Here is a 16729-nt window from a genome sequence, read left to right as displayed (position 1 = left end):
CCGCGAATCCTGGAAAAACTTGCATTCCGTTTTTTTTTTTTAAATTGCAGTTTCATAAATGTGGTTAGAGGGTATTTTTCTACAAATAAAGTTAACGAATCAAAGAGACATCATACTCAAAGAAAACTCCGAAAGCAACGATTCCATTTTTTACTTCCAGTCGATTTATCATTTTATAACAGCTAGTGGAAAACCAAACGGGCAAATATTGGAAACAAACGGTTTCGCCAATAAAAGGGCGTCAATACCGTTTCAGCCGTGTAGCAACCGATTTTTTTTTTTTATTGAAAAGAAAACAAAACACTTGTGGGATCAAGGTAGATCCCTCGTGGCGGATAATCTATACTCGACAAAATGATAACCATTTTATATTACCGAGTATTCTATATATTACCATATATTCTATATATGGAAAAAGAGAAAAAATTGCATTCGTCAATCACAATTTCGTTGATCACAAATGTCGAAATAAATCTTGATAGTATTAAACGCTATGGGTCCATTTTTCATTGGTAAGCCCAGGAAATTGGATCTCATCAATAATGAAGGGGAGAAAGAATTAGTCGATTGGATTGTTGGGTCAGAAGTCAAATTCAGCCTTCTTTATCTAAATAATTCTATGACTTCTCGAAGGGTGGAAATGGGTCTTTGTAGATCCACGCGTGGCACAGAATTGAAATTCCTAAATACCATTTCTTCAGATATTATTTTGTTTTAATTTTGAAAGCCTTTCATTTGAAAAACTTTTTGCCAAATTTTCACTGCCTTGTTAGAAATTGTAGTAAAATAAAAAAAAATTGCCATGAAAATACATTATTTTACCCAGGATAATCTGAGAAATTTGATAAATATGTCTAGTAGGTAATCCCTCTTCAAACAAATTTATGAAATTCTGATAATCGGTCATAAAATGGATTATAAGAATTGATCGATGATAAGAGGGGTTTGCCACATCATTAATGCAATGCCAGATCCTGTTCCAACCTGCAAGCACCATTTATCCTCAGCGATAAATCACTTTTACTTCCTGATGGAGAGCCATATGATCCTCTTCGCTTCGCCAAATATGAAGGTATACGTGTTTATGAAACAGCATTCATCTCATTCGGTTGATCAAATCGAAAGGAAGGGAGATTTGATCCAGAAATTAAGAGAAAACCGGGGCTGAATTCAGAAGGGATCGATGAGGGCGATCGGCTTTAACATTAAAATAAATAAATTTTATATTTTCAATATTAAAAATTACAAAATCTTCTAAATAATATATGTTGGGAAAGATAATATTACATAAAAGGTTACGTTATTTATGTCATCAGATAGAATGTTTATTCTCGGTGAATTTGTAAACGCTGCTTCATTGTAATAAACATTTTGCAAATGATCGCATTACAAGAAACGAGAAATATCGCTGCTAGTTTGAGCTTATCTGTAGGTAGAAAATGAGAATCCATTAGGAAGTTCCCCAAACAATTGCCACCGCCGATTAACCCAAGAAAATTGGCAACCCTTTTCACCCTTCCCCCGAAATTTATTTCATCGATAAGTTCAAAAATTGCAACGTCATTTCGCGTGCACACGACCCGATAAATCCTCGAATCTCACTGATAATAAACTTTCTTGCTACCATTCGAAGGTTCTTTTGCAACAGCCTTTACGTTCTAACCCCATCGTATTTTACACCCTTCGTACGCCTCAAGAACACTCTGTGTCGCGAATTTTATCGCTTTCCTCGTCGCTAAACATCGCGGCGAACAAAAGAGGAAGTGTGTTCGAGAAAAGCTACGAATCAGATTACAATTTATCACCACGGATGCGTTGTTATCGAGCGATATGAAGTTGAATTATTTTCGATAATTCTGGGTTACCTCTTACCTCTTCTTTCGAAATTCAACTCCTCTATCTTTTCCAACACATTTATTATCTCCACTATCAAGAATTGAAGAAACGATAAGTAATAAATAGACGTTATTAGTTTGCACATAAAACTTCGCCGATATATAATTTCCTTGACCTGATTACATCTTGCGAAAAGGATCTTTTTACTGGGGTATTAAAACTAACAACGTTCCAGCATCGTGGTAATTTTCAATTACGCGTACACTGGCGAAAATCCATTTTATGTACCTACGTTTTCAGTTCTGAATACAGAATGAACGATCGATATGCCTGGCTAGAAGAACATTATAAGATAGATACGTGCAGAAATTTGAAAAATAAGAGAAGATTTTTAAATTAATCAGAAAATCGATTGTGTTTCAAAATACAATATCAATTACTTCAATATTTCTATCAGAAATATAAATTGAATAATTATCTCACAAATTAAACAACTAGGATAAATGTAATTAATTTACGATGCATCAGTTCGACGGATACACCAAAGAACTGAAACATGTTTTGGCATACTAATTCATAGAAATACTCAGGCATTTGGAGTTTCCATGAATTAGTATGCCACAACAAAACCCAAGTTAGCGTACTTGCTAAATATAATCTTCGACCCTTGGTGCACAGGGATCGTATAATATAATATTATCTGGGTATGAAGGATATGATTTACAGGCGTAGTTTCGGAGCTTAATCCTTTGATAAATGGTTTCAACAAACCTACTTCATTTGTTGCATTTTTCGGGAATATCGACCTTTGAGAATGTATCGTTAAATTTTTCTAACAAATTCAGTTTTTACACCGAGCGATCGACACCTTTCCTTTTATTCAAATTTTGTCGAATCGCGAAAAATAAAATAACAAAAATTGACCAGCAGACCAGTGTGAAATTTCATTCCATCATTTTACGTGCCACTGGTTCTTGCGGCTATCAGATTTACATTTCCCTGTTGAAAATTTCATGCCTACCTTTTTCAACGGGAAACGTTCAAAAACATGGAAACTTTGAATTAACGGTTCTTTGTTAAATATCAATCAATAAAGCTGAGAAAATCTGAGCACACGAATACGGCAAAAAAGAAAATAATAAGATTCTTGTAGCTGGCGTCCTGGGCAAGAACGTTTCATACTTTTTCTACAATTGTTAAACCTTGAACTACACCGTCTGGCATTCAGTATTAGATATTACCTTGTGATATTAACGGATTATTCGACGCCTATTCCCACTACGGTTGTTTATCAGTTCGAGGCTATATAAGGAGTATTTAACTGTTCACCGAAATTCAGTTGATGTTTTCACCTGCTAGTGTTGAGAGTTTCAATTTTCCATGGCGTGCGATAATCCGGTGGTAAGCGTGAAACAAGGCCAGCTACGTGGCGTGGTCGTGGACGATGTCTACGGGGGTCAATTCCTAGCATTCCGTGGGATACCATACGCGAAACCACCCGTTGGTCCACTCAGGTTCAAGGTGAATTTCTTTCATAAGGAGTTTCTCAGTTTAGCAAATGCCAAAATGAATGAATGGAATGGTAAATAAGAAGGTGAACGAATATTCCATACAATCATTGGAATGAATTTTTGATTTGACAGTAAAATGATAAACGTAAAAATAATTGCCGCTATAATAAGTTTTGAGAAACAATGATCGAACGAAATCGAACGATGAAATATTGAAATAATGGTACCTATTATTTATATATTAATTATTCTATAATTATTCTATATTTTCGACTTATTTCTTCATGTAGAATCACCCCCTTTTCGCTTGTACCACCAGTTACCGAACACCCTGTATTTTGAAATCTATCGAGTCATGCACTTTAATCTGATAATCACGTTATTATCGTCAATTGCTATCATTACTTGGAAATATCAAGGAGAAACGTAGAAATAGGGAACGTAGCTTGAAATTAGATTCAATTTTTTCAACATACTAAGTGTATACGTGATACAGAAATTCGTATGCAGTCTACACGATCAAATTGACAAGCGTGAAGATAAAAGATAACGTGATACGCGACTATCATTCTTGAAACGATAAAGAAAAACCATAGAAATAATGTTGCTCTTTTCTAATCCTTTGTAATTACACTTTTATATTAATTCGATAGTTTCAATTGATAATATCACATAATTAATCTTATCTTTTATTATATGCAGCTTATGAACAAAAGATTATGATAAATAAAATTCATTCTTGATAAAATTCACCATGCTGTTAAATTTTCTTTTCACCCTTAGGATTCTGAGCCCCCTGAGCCATGGACAGGCATAAGAGACGCGACAGTATTTGGCGACGTTTGCGCTCAAATAGACATACGCACTTGGCAATTAATCGGAAGCGATGATTGTCTCTACTTGAACGTATACACACCGCTCAACGATTCCCCGAAACGTGCAGTCATGGTATGGATCCATGGTGGTGCTTTTATGAACGATTCTGGCAACGACAAATTTTACGGTCCAGATTATCTCGTTCGAAAGGATATTGTTCTCGTCACAATTAATTACAGGGTCGGAGTATTGGGTACGTATCTTCAATAATAATTCACGATGCTTTCGTTCGAAATTGACCAATTCTAAACTAAATTCAATCATCTATTTTTCGTTCGCATCCCCAGGTATAACGTGACACTATAAAAAGCTCTTTACATTGAAAGTAAAACCTTACAATTCTATAATATCTGCACGTGACCGTCGTTTCCGTGCAACAAAGTGCTTTTATTGTGCGACCAAATGGCACACGTCAATTCTGTAGGAAAATCCGAGGTCGTCCTAGCGATCCCGTTTTATCTGAATATCATATTTCATTCAAATTCAACTCGTTAATATTCCGGGCAGAAAGCAACATCATCGGAAAACCGTAAAACTATCCGAAAGTCAACGAATAATTTTGGTCATTGCACGAGATCATGGAGCAGATAGGGAAGAAAGTCTGGATCTATGTTTCAGGTTTTCTTACTTTGGAGCACGAAATCGCCCCAGGTAATCAGGGTATAAAGGATCAAGTGATGGCTTTAAAGTGGATCCAAGAAAATATCTCCAATTTTGGTGGAGACCCTAATAATGTTACAATCTTTGGAGAAAGTGCTGGTGCAGTTTTGGTACATTATTTAACCCTATCTCCATTGGCTCAAGGTACAATGCGCCAGACTTTAATTTTAAATGAGAATCAAATGAAAAAATTGATTTTAAATGCAGTAACATTCCCTTCAGTATATATTCAAATTCAAACCACTGAATTATCTTGTCACCTCACGAACATCGTTTTTATACTTATATCCCAGTAATGATCTTTTTATTTTACCACTGATATTTCACTTATTAACAGTCAGATCGTTTCTCAAACAGCCACCCTAGTCGTACGGAACACCCGTTATCCCGTTTGTTTTTACGCACAGAATGTTCCCTCAGTTATTTCAACCCCATTGACTCGCAGTCGAGGCTCGCGTTCATCCTTCGACCCTTTTCTTCCTCGTCGCAGGGCTATTTCACAAAGCAATATCGCAGAGCGGAGTGGCATCGAACCCTTGGGCCATCACAAGTAAAGAACCAAGGAAATACGCCTTCCAGTTGGCTGCTCAGCTCGGCGAACATTCCACCGATCCTGCGACCGTCCTCGAGTTCCTGAGGAAAGTTGAGCCGCAGAAACTGGTGACCACCGCGACTCAACTTGTAACATCCGAGGTAATGGCTTTTAATGAGTTGACATAAAAGTTGCGAATAGTAGAACAAAGTGAAATAGAAAAGTATTAATTTTTAGATGCGTTACACCACGTTAGGATTGTTTAATCCATGCATCGATGATAAATCACTAAATCCAATTATACCCCAACATCCATCGGTACTGATACAATCAGGCGTCAAAGTACCTTTCTTGTTGGGTTACAATATCAACGAAGGAGGTTTGTTTTTGAATAATCATGGACATGAGTTTTTCAATAGAATCGAAAGTTAACAAACCTTGGAATATTTCTAGCCGCCCTACACATCTGTAAATCCCAGAAAAATTTTCAGCAAATCAACGAGAAATTTGAAATAGTCATTCATCCGGAGTTAATGCTCTCCATGAAGAAAGATGGAATCACCCCGGAAGATCTGAAACGTATCTACTTCAACAACGAACCGATTAGTGGCAAACTGCTTCAACAATACGCGGATTTCATAACCGACTCTTCATTTCGTCAAGGTATTTACGAAGTCATCAAGATTCAATTGGAGAAGAGCGTTCAACCCACGTACTTTTATCAATTCACCTACGATAATAAAAATTCCATGGTAAAACGTGCTCTCAACATTTCTTTGCCAGGTATGCAAAAGTATTCTCGTTAAACGTTCGGTTGCACGTTATCAAACATTTGCAAATTACTCAATTTTGTATCATAATATATTTTTCGTTTACAGGACCAACACACGGAGACGATTTGACGTATATATTTCAAATGACGAAAGGAACACAACTACCACCCCTGCAACCCGGAACCGACAACTACAAAGTGATGGAGTACTTCACTCAAATGTGGACAGATTTCGCGAAAACAGGGTACGAGTCATTTCGAATCGTTACGATAAATAAAATACATAATTTTATATTTATTACTGAGCTATTTATTTTTTATTTAAGGAACCCAACACCTACAGTCACAGGTCTTATCACAACAGTATGGAAACCAGTCGAGAAAGGGAACGTATACAACTATTTGAATATCAGTAACAGGTTACAAATGAAAACCATTAGTAAAGACGACCAGAGATATAACTGGAAAAGAATAATTAACAAATACTAATAATTATATATTCTTAATCATTGGAAATATGTTAAGAGAAGATGTAATATGTAAAATAGCAGTTTTTATACAGAAAGCTTGTTTAGAAGCTTTAAATAACTACCTTTAAAAATGAATTTAAATGTAGCTTTTATTTTCAAGTGTTATAGTTTTGTCTACCTTTTTCAACATGTAAATAAAAAAACGTTTTAACGCTGTTTACTTACAAAAAAATATGATAGTATTTTATTACATTTCGTGTTATACTTTCATGGTGTATAAATAGCAGCGACTTCGTCTGGGACCATATTTGTATACAAAGACATCGACGTTCACTCGTCGAGTGCGCGAAAACGAATGAAAGAACGCGCTATGTTGAACCGATGCCAATGCCTAAGAAGACGTATACATGTACGCGCATGTGCAGTAGTTCACTTGCGCATGCGCAGAACAGCATCGTCCGTTCTTTGCTGTAAGCAGTATGATCGTACAATTCGCAAAAGTTTTTCAACAATATATCACGTCAAAAGTAACGACAAAATTATATTGAGTTATGTGTTCGAACGATTAAAAATCAGCCTTAACGCTTGTTCATTGTTCTCAGTAAGCCAGTTCGACCTACGTAGACTTAACCTAACATAAACTCACCGGATAAACACGCGAGTGACGTTTCACATTAGCTAGAACTGACCTGACTTCGCCTTGTAGCGAAGATCCGTGTTTTGTCGTGAATTGTTCGCCGTTTGTGAATTTTTTTAGTAACTATGGATGGTTAAAATTCCTCGTAAATCATCAAATACCGGTTCTATTTTCAGGTGAAATCTCAAGTGCCCTAGGAAACTCATAATACCGTCGACAAAATTCCGGCCGGCTTCCGCTTTCTCGGCCTTTGTCATCGACCACCATCGCTGAGGTAGATAAAGGTATACAGACATCTTGTTATTCGGTTATCAGTTGCGAGAACAATAATAGATTTTTCTCTCACGTAGACGTGACCTATTGTTTTATTTTTCCATATTCTACCGAAATTTTCACCTTCTAACGACTTCATGTATATGGAGTGGGCCATAAGTAGAGTAACAAACAACTATTACATAGGAACCAAATGGACAGAGCGATAAGCGTACGGATATGTTTTTCTCGGAATTTAGCCATTTCAAAGAACGGTCAAATTGTATAATATAAATTTAAGGCTTAATAAAGACTTTTTATGTTGTGATTTTGCTACAAATTCTACATTTTTTAAATGAAATAAAATATTAATTTTTATAGTTTTGTGTTCGTTCAAAAGTGTTTAATAATGGAAATGATGTCAATATGTGGGTATTTAAAGCAACGCTTGTAGAGAGTGGGCCAAATTTATTTATTTTTTTCTTAAATATCGCTTCATTTTCAATGATATCTCGGTCTAATTTTACCATAAAGTTAACTAAAAATTATTTGTTGAAAATGTAACAGAAATACATTCGGTATCTAAAGTTTATCAATGCTTCAGAGGTTTATCGCGTGTTGGGCGTCGAGTAACGGTTTGAAATTAATGAAGATTACCTGACAGTACGGCACAATAAACAAAATAATCTATGAGCCGATAATAAATAAAAAAATAAAATAAAGAAGACTGATTGCAACGCTTCGTATGACTCACCCTATAAGTATCTACGTTAGTATGATGTAATTATTCTCAAAGAAGACGTTTGAGCATTCTGTAGAAACAGGAAATTAAACAATTTGGTGACAATTTGCGAAAAGGTTGTTCGATTACTACATTTTAATTTTTAACGGATCAAGATGATTTTCTCGAAAGATTTCCTCGTTCAGTTTTCATCGGCGCGAACTTCTTCCGTTTAATGTTAAAAGTAACTTGTACTCGTTATTGGATATCGATAAATTTTCCTCGTGTACCATGTAAAAACTTTATAAAACAGTCATTCATTTTACATGACAGAAGAAGAGAATTTCTAGAGCGATGAGATCACGGACTGTAATAGTTATTGATGATTCGTTTCTATATAGAATGACGTCATTAAGTATCCAGAAGTAAACAGTATAGATTATAACAGACGCTAGGTTTAATTTCCAAACTTCTGTTTATAGAAACGTGTATTTACAGAATGGACGAACGTTGGTATATTTGTTTTCCTCTAATAATTCAAATACTGTTCAACAGCGCATAGGTGATCGAAAAAGAAAATGGCTATTCAGACGCCTTACCTGGACGCAATCCAGGGGATACCTGGCGGCACGCTCAGCGAAAAATTCCAATGGATAGCAAAGCTAACAAAGGATCGGTTATGCGAATGCAACAGCCTAGAAGAGGTAGCGGAAGCGGAGAAGATCCCAAAACCACTCGCGCCTTTGGTACAGGTGCAGGCAGCTTTGATTTTAAACAAAAAGGATCGCATGAATCAAAAGAGTTACGAGGCTATAGCGGAGGCTCTCAAGTCCAACGACGAGATGATCGTAAACAAAGCGTTCGAATCGAGCAGCTTCTTCGACGGTACTAACAAAACCATCACGAGTGTCCAGTACTTTTTCGAAAATCTCTTTCCCTTTGTCTCGTTGAAAACAAGAACGCGTATCATAAAGGCACTCGCTAGTCACCTGGCCCATAAGGACTCTGATCTGGCCGAATGTTTCTTCACCGCGGTCACAATGACCTATGGTCTTCAGCAAGCGTTGCCTCTACTATTGGCGTGCAGCGAGAACTTCGTGTACAACACCATCGTGGAAAAGAGGATCGTGTTGAGTCGCAAGCAGGTGAAGGATATGTTCCGTAAGAACCCGGACTTCGTGGTGCGATACTTCAGATTGAGCAAAGGCAACAACGATCCCTATCAGAGGAACCTTCATCGCGTCGACATGTACGAGTTCGGTGACTTTTTGGCGGCGTTGATCAAGAAGAGGCTAGAAGCGTTTGTGGAGTTGTACGAGATGCACAAGGACTCCCCTCCAAGCGTGAACCTGAGCAACAAGTGCGCCGAGAGCTTTCTGAAGAATGGGAAAGAACACTTGCAACGGAATCCGAAGTTGTACATTAAAATACTACCGTTGAAATTGATCAGCGCTAATCGTATGGAGAGCATATTCGCGAAACTGTTCCCAGAGAATGTGAAGCAATTCAAAATCGATGAGATGTTGAGGTACCTAAAGTTTTATCCTCAGGAGAAGAAGGCGGATCTTTTTTTGAGAACCTACCGCCAGGTCTATGGTAGAAACTTGCTGGAATCATCGAGCAACGTGACGCATATGTTGCTGAAAATACTGCCTCCCGAAGAGCGAATTAAACAGGCTAGGATCAAATTAGCCAATGAAACTGCTCCTACCAGGACAATGGTTTACTCTTGTTGCTGGAAGTGTTACCTCCCTACGGAGGAATCGATACCGGCCTTCAAAGAGGAGATCTCAAAGACTCCTGAGATGGAGAACAGAGCAGTCATTCTATGTGAAATGATCTTCTGTTGTAAAGTGAACAACGACGACCATACGTTGCTGGAAGTTTTGAAGTACATCAGAGACAGACATAAAAACGAACAATACTGGGTGACTCTGAAAGTGTTCGAGTGTTTAGAGGAAGAGTACGACCTTCCTCAGCTGAGCGAGGATCACTGGGCAGTCCTAATGGACATAATCTTACGTGTACACGTGAAGAAAGAGCTCCCGGCTGGAAACACCATCAGCGAGAGAATAGTTGAGGCTGCCCTTCACTTCAAGATCATTCACAACCAGCCTATAGACCAAGTTATTGATATATTGATCGATATGAAAAGTACACGGTATACAACATCCTGGAATATTCTGAAAAAATATCCCGAATACGAAAGGATGTGCCTAGAAGCTTGTTTTATGGCAATCTCCCAGAAGTTCCATTCCGATAATGGTCCATGGAGCACGGACAGGCCTGGTGTATTGTACGACTTATGTTACTCTATCTACCGCTTCAACGAGGATCACGTGAACAAGAACACGCGGATAGAACGCATATCCATAAAGAACTATCCTTGGTTACTAGAGAAGATGAGCGAATTTCTATCAAAGAAAGAGGAAATCAACCATTATATTATCCACTGTTTCAAATGTCTGCTACAGACTAACGAAAAAGACTTACACGACCGTTTCTGGCCGCCTAAGGGGGAGAAGATTGCTGAATTTCAGTCAGGAGAGGCTCTCAAGCTTTTGAGAAAGAATCCAGAAAGCATTCTAAATCGATGGAAAGAGTACCTGGACGCTTGTAAACGAAACTGGTACAATGCACAAACGAAACGTTTCCTTAAAGCTACTCGCTGGTACAAGGACATACCCGTGAAGTTCGCCGAGCAATGTCTTCAGGATTTAGCGAACGAAGATGATGAGGGATCCCTGAGTATACTTGCCGCCCTCGTTCACGGTGAAACGTTTGTGAAGGCCATCGAACCTCTGATTCCCACTAGTAAGACGGTGGATATTCATCAGAAGGAGGCGAAGATGAATTACTTCCAAGTCATCAGGATGACCAGTGCCTCGAAGATCTTGAATCCGCCGCTTCCTCTGCAGCTAGTCAACAAACTCCTCGAAGGAGACTATCTATCAGTGGCTCTGATAACCTTGACAAACACGTGTAGAAGAACATCGTCGATAGACGTCATATCCTTTGCCAGAACGTTAACCAGTCAGAGAGTGTCGGTCCGGAAACATGGTATAAGAGTGATGTGCATGGTCGCCCCTCGAGATTATCTTCAGCAGTTCCTACTGAGTAAATGGGAATCCGAGAAGCACTATTCTATTCGCGAGGTTCTCTTCTCCAAAGCTAAACAGTTATTCAGTAACGAGCCTGATCAGGATACATGGACGATGTTCAGTCGGATGGTCTCCACTTTGACGGTGGAGGATCAGTCGGTCATTTCTGAGATAATCAAAATGCTCAACGATGTCCCTAATGAATATGTATCAGACTTCGTGAAGCTGATTCTAAGCACCGTAGACAGATATTCAGAGGTTGGGTTACCGGCTAAGCAACTCAATTCGGATATTGCCACGTTATTGAGGAGAATCGACGCGGCTATTTGCAAGCTACTCCCTGAAGATTTCATCGAACAACTGCTACGAAGGTTTCTTTTCCATCCAGATACGGATATCTCCGCATCGGCCACCGAATTCATGATCGATGCGTATCTATTACCGGCCAAAGAGGAACTTGACAAACGGATGCAGGTGTTCTCTAACATCTTCGCGGAGACTGTGAGAACAGGCTGGAATATTCCACATCCAAAGAAACCATTGTTTTACCCGGTGAACAATCAGGTAGGAAAGTTCATCAATAAGCTGGTAGAGACGACCTACTCTGAAGAAACGAGTCCTCAATTAATCGATGGGATACTGAAGACGTTCCTGTCTGTACTGACACCACAAATGGATCCCACTTCGTATTTATTACTGGTGTTCGCGAGGGAATATGGTTCGGTGAAGGAACCGAAAGAGTTAGGAGTCAGGATCGGTCGAACGATGTCTGGACTGGTTGACATTTTCTCGTCTGTTTTCATCTTCTTTATGTCCTCCATTCTGAACGTGATGATCGAAACTCGTGGATTCGAAGGCCGCGAAAGAGATGACACGAATTTAAGCGTGATAGAAGGATTGATGGAAGTTGGATCAACGGAGGCCATGTTAATGGCGGTAAGATTGTTAAAACCGGTTAACAACGACGATTACTGGAGAAGATACAATGATTTGGTGCTCAAGTTCACGGAATGCGATCATCCAGCGGTCAAAAGCATCATCTGTGATATCCTTAACAAAACCTACTACGATTGTTCTAGTTAAACGTCGATCGTTTGATAAGTAAGAATAAGATTGTTTTTTTTTTTTTTTTAAATCGGTTTAACGATTATTTGTATGATACAACAATCTTTGTTGTTTTCATCTCGAAGGAAAGACTGGAAGGAATTTTGTCGACTAGTCTGGTATTATGAAATTTGCGTAAAAATAAAATTTATAGCTCTCGATAAATTCGGCATAACAATTGAAATTAATAAGTTTAAGAAACGATTCGAAATGAGAACCTGGTTTTGTATATTGTTAAAAATACTACCGCACAAAGTTGAAGAGATTTAACGGACTGTTACGTAGACGATGTTATCATTTATTTTATTATCAAATGTATTTTTATACTGTTCACTTGGAAATGCTATTTAATACCATTGTGATATAAAACGCGATACATACGTGTACATACAGAAACAATTAACTTTTTAACGAGCTGTTTTGTACGCGTGTTAAACCATCTTGATTAATAAAACGTTGTGCAAAGAATATTATCTAATGTTCTCTTTTTTAAACCCTTAATAATGGTATTTCTTTAAATTTATTTTAGAAAATATGAAAAGTACTCACGTGAGGCGTCGAAACCGGTGATGAAATTCGGACATGGAGCATAGACTGTCGTTCCAGCTGGCGTATTTGGCCAACAGGACCATCCATCAAAAGTAATGCGACAATATGGCTCTGAAAAAAAAAAAGAAAAATTCATTAGAGGATAAAATCTTTTTTAGGTCCTATTAATGAGGAATACCGATATCAAAATGTTAAACAAAGCAGAATATTCAACATCAGCTGAGAATGTTCTCATTAATTAAAAAGGTATTTTAAAAATAGCATTATAAAAAGAAGTCAGATTCTGTTTCGAGCTTACAAACGTATTCTGAACTTTTATAACGAACAATTCTTGTCTTCATTTGATGATACAAATTACGTGTATCAAATGTTTCGTACTTCCTTTTGCTTCACAATGAAATTCTACGTGTCTAATTAAAACGGTTAATTAAAAACGGTACCTAGATTCCTTTGTAGTGAAATGAAATACTTCCAAATCGCGTTTCGGAAATTTGTCTTAATTTGAGCTACCTGACTGCGATAATAATTGTCGGCTCGCTAAATGAATTGAAAAGACTAATGAAAAACGAAACTAAGGATTTTAAAAATACGTACATGGAATTATTTAAAAAAGCCAAGAGAAATAAACAGAGTGATAAAATTTAATTTTACACAAACCTTGGAACGAAAAAGGAAATAATATATTTAATATCATGGCATAAACTGTTTATTATTTATGATGAGCATTTTTTCAATAAACGCAACGAATAAAATGTTTATATATCTACGTCACGTTATTCATAAATATTAAATACAAAACAAGGAAATAAAGAACATAAATTATATTTTATCTGCTTTTGCAAATCTTTACGGTAACTTTTACATCATAAAAATTTGCGGAATAAAAGAAAAGAACAACTCACGGATAAAAAATTGTCAAACAATTGCGATATAAGTTTCGCATCTGCCGAGTATCGTTATTTCGTTGGGTTGGATCAAAATTAAATTAGTGGATAAACTATCTGAGCGAACAGGATTTATTGCGGCTGAGAAACGAGGAATCAAGATTAATTAGGATTAATTTGAAAAGGTAACGAGCCATGCTTTCAGGAAAAGATAGACGAGGAAATTATATTGGAACGATGTTAATCTCTTTTCTCTACTTTTTTCCTGATTTTGTCGTCGTCTTTTAATTAAAGGGTCAGTTTAATTGTTCGATGTAATTAAAGAATAAGTTTAACACTTTCAGCACATTTTTACGTTACTCTTTCTACTCAACAAGAGATTATCGACTATACTTCGGTATCTTCTTTACGGTTCTCTGCACAATTACTGATTTTTAGATGATAATTAATACCAATGACACGAAGAAGCGCCGCGATTATTTTAAAATCAACAACAATTCACTGGATCGAATACGTGATCGGAAATGACCCAGATTCCTTGCAATTGCCAACAGTGGATTTACTCTGGTAGAAAACTGAAGTTGATCGACGTTTTTGCTTTCTTAATTACCTGCGCTCTCTTACTCGTTTATTTATTAATTTATCGAAAGCTGTGTTGAGAAACGTTCAGAAAAGTAGTTCAAGGGTTTTAGTAAAAAAGAAATTAAATTGAACGATTATGAAAATAATTTAATTAACGCGAAGATATAATGAAGAAGAAGCTCTTAGATTTTTATCCAATTTTAAAATAACAATTCCAAAGACCATTAATAAAAAGAAAAAACAAACTTAAAACTCTTTAAATAAAAAAAGCTGTGCCATTGTCACTTTAGACAAAACCCTAGTTTGCTCTTAGAAAAAGAACGAGAAAGTTTCATCTACGGTAGAAGAAAATGAATTCGTTAGAAAGAGCACGATTAATGAAGAAAGTCTACAACGACTAAAAGATAAGGACACTTCCAGTTTGATTAACGAACTACGAGGAAGTTTGTTTAAGTATCGTATACTCGAACAGCTACAGGGCTGAATCGTATTTAAAATTACATAAACATTTATCAGGATCGCGAATTAAGAAAGTTTCAAGTCACCCCTAGAGTTTATTGCTCCGTTCAAACGTTCTCACCGCGAACCCCATCTATAACAGGAAGCTTCGAGTAATAGCTTCAACTTTTCAAATGATTCCAACTGAACGATCAGGCGAAAGAATGACTTTCATGAAAGTTACAGGATGTTGAATGGATCGTTCTTTCGACGAAGGAAATTCCAACCTTGAACGCATGGAATCTTGCGACGAAATTCCTTTATCTTCTTCGTTCAAATTTCCTATCCTCGAAATAAAGAGGATGACAAAATTCTAAATCAGCAAGTTTACACTGCTTCAAGGAGCACACGCGATGGCAGAGGGTGATAAGATGTTATATTTCAAGTCGATATCTTTAATTACTGTGATAATTCCTATCTAAAGTATTATTTTCTTAGTTGAAGATAAACTTGTTAACTGCATTTGAGACTACACAATAATGTACTTTATACTTTCCTTTATTTTTTATATAATTCCATTAGTTTGAGATTAGACATGAAAACTGAAATTACATTCTATTTGCGAGCAGCCACGTACAATAGGAAAATGTAAAATATTATCTATTGAATTTCCATTCGAAAATGATGTCAAACTGATCTATGTAATCTCATACCAACACAGAGTGTTGGATTAGGTTGGTGTTCTATTTCCAAATGGTGCACCAATTCTTGTTGTAATATTACCTGCCTCTCTATCTCTCAAACTGCGTTCGGATTTCAAACTTGATATTACTCGAATACCAAACATTTTGTATGTTTCAAAAATTGGAGAATATAATTTTCAATGGTAAACGATGAGATATGTTCCTTTTTATTTTTCAAAAATATTTTCTTCCCAAAATTTGAATATCTATCTACAATATTGCAACATTGTAAGGTCGAATATATTTGCAATGTTTTAAAAATGACGTACCTAAGTTTGTCAGCATAATTTGAAGCGTCCATGACTCGTTCATGCAAATAACGTTTTCGATCATTCTCATTTCGATATTGCCTGTTTGTTACGGTACATCTAACATAAATAGTTAGATTAAAAGTTTAACGACCTAAATTAAGTTAATACACGAGTCACGCGTCTATTTCGTACGTTTCAGACCGAGCTTATAAAACCTCCTCTATCGGTATCAAACGTACGAGGTCATTGTCCATTAAAACAACGCAAGTTCAGTTCTCGTATAATTATATCCTACCGACCTTGCTGAAATCTACCACGAAACGTCAGTACCGATAATTATAAACGTTCTTTTCACGCGATTTAAACGCTAAAAGAGAAACAATAAAATTCGCAAGTAATCTCTGCAAGTGCCCCTATAGAAGCACGTACGATTCAGTATCAACTGTAGTATTTGATCTTTCTAAACGGAACGTCCATCATGAAGTTTTGTTTGATAATTTTTATTTGGACGATACCGTCTATCTGTGATGGGTACAGGATACTGGGTCTGTTCCCGTTCCATGGAGCAAGTCACTTCGTAATGTTCGAACATTTGATGAAGGCTTTGGCTAGAAAGGGTCACCAAGTGGATGTGCTCAGTACGTTCCCTTTGAAGAAACCGTATCCAAATTATACGGACATAGTCAAGTTACCTGTGTCGGAACAATTATTGAATAATCTCACCTTCGAAGGTGTGGGCGCATTTACAAGTGAACCGGCTGCTTATATCGTAACCACGTTGCTAGGGAATCCCATCTGTGAATTTTTAGG

The 16729-nt window shown here is 37.0% G+C and overlaps 3 protein-coding genes across 14 annotated transcripts in view; 2 read left to right on the top strand and 1 right to left on the bottom strand.

The window, feature by feature from the left end:
- The window catches only part of Dh31-R (Diuretic hormone 31 Receptor), a 63922-nt gene that overhangs the window by 8758 nt on the left and 38435 nt on the right, over nt 1–16729 (bottom strand). For 4 of the 6 annotated variants that reach the window (XM_034319907.2, XM_034319906.2, XM_034319909.2 and 1 more), the window contains one exon: nt 13022–13132. In XM_034319907.2, the coding sequence (XP_034175798.1) occupies nt 13022–13132 (111 nt within the window). Of the gene's footprint in view, nt 1–6882; nt 6997–13021; nt 13133–15937; nt 16240–16729 lie in introns of those variants that run through there. The other 2 variants (XM_034319908.2, XM_034319911.2) reach the window with 2 other exon arrangements.
- LOC117602188 (juvenile hormone esterase) lies at nt 3181–6855 on the top strand. 2 transcript variants are annotated; one of them, XM_076691576.1, is made up of 8 exons: nt 3181–3357; nt 4131–4416; nt 4842–5027; nt 5374–5576; nt 5653–5794; nt 5869–6198; nt 6294–6432; nt 6514–6855. In XM_076691576.1, the coding sequence occupies exons 1-8, from the start codon at nt 3217–3219 to the stop codon at nt 6674–6676; spliced, it is 1590 nt and encodes a 529-aa protein (XP_076547691.1). In that variant the 5' UTR covers nt 3181–3216; the 3' UTR covers nt 6677–6855. The 2 variants fall into 2 exon arrangements, with proteins under 2 accessions (XP_076547691.1, XP_076547692.1); XM_076691577.1 differs by lacking the exon at nt 3181–3357 and adding an exon at nt 3401–3570 and having other exon boundaries at nt 6514–6854.
- LOC143305207 (uncharacterized) lies at nt 7109–12940 on the top strand. Of its 6 annotated transcripts, none has more exons than XM_034319874.2 (4): nt 7111–7127; nt 7471–7578; nt 8151–8315; nt 8823–12940. In XM_034319874.2, the coding sequence occupies exon 4, from the start codon at nt 8846–8848 to the stop codon at nt 12449–12451; it is 3606 nt and encodes a 1201-aa protein (XP_034175765.2). In that variant the 5' UTR covers nt 7111–7127; nt 7471–7578; nt 8151–8315; nt 8823–8845; the 3' UTR covers nt 12452–12940. The 6 variants fall into 6 exon arrangements, with proteins under 6 accessions (XP_034175762.2, XP_034175765.2, XP_034175763.2 ...); XM_034319872.2 differs by having other exon boundaries at nt 7118–7258; nt 7471–7568; XM_034319870.2 differs by having other exon boundaries at nt 7118–7258.

Source organism: Osmia lignaria, chromosome 13, assembly GCF_051020975.1.
Source record: "Osmia lignaria lignaria isolate PbOS001 chromosome 13, iyOsmLign1, whole genome shotgun sequence".
In the NCBI taxonomy this organism is placed as follows: Eukaryota; Metazoa; Arthropoda; class Insecta; order Hymenoptera; family Megachilidae; genus Osmia; species Osmia lignaria.
This window is presented reverse-complemented; position numbering and strand designations above follow the sequence as displayed.

Bases quoted from the DNA above. Each gene is read 5' to 3' on its own strand.
- LOC117602188 (XM_076691576.1), top strand. From the start codon at position 3,217: ATGGCGTGCGATAATCCGGTGGTAAGCGTGAAACAAGGCCAGCTACGT. The intron at 3,358-4,130 runs GTGAATTTCTTT...TTTCACCCTTAG, and splicing joins TTGGTCCACTCAGGTTCAAG to GATTCTGAGCCCCCTGAGCC. The intron at 6,199-6,293 runs GTATGCAAAAGT...TTTCGTTTACAG, and splicing joins TCTCAACATTTCTTTGCCAG to GACCAACACACGGAGACGAT.
- LOC143305207 (XM_034319871.2), top strand. From the start codon at position 8,846: ATGGCTATTCAGACGCCTTACCTGGACGCAATCCAGGGGATACCTGGC.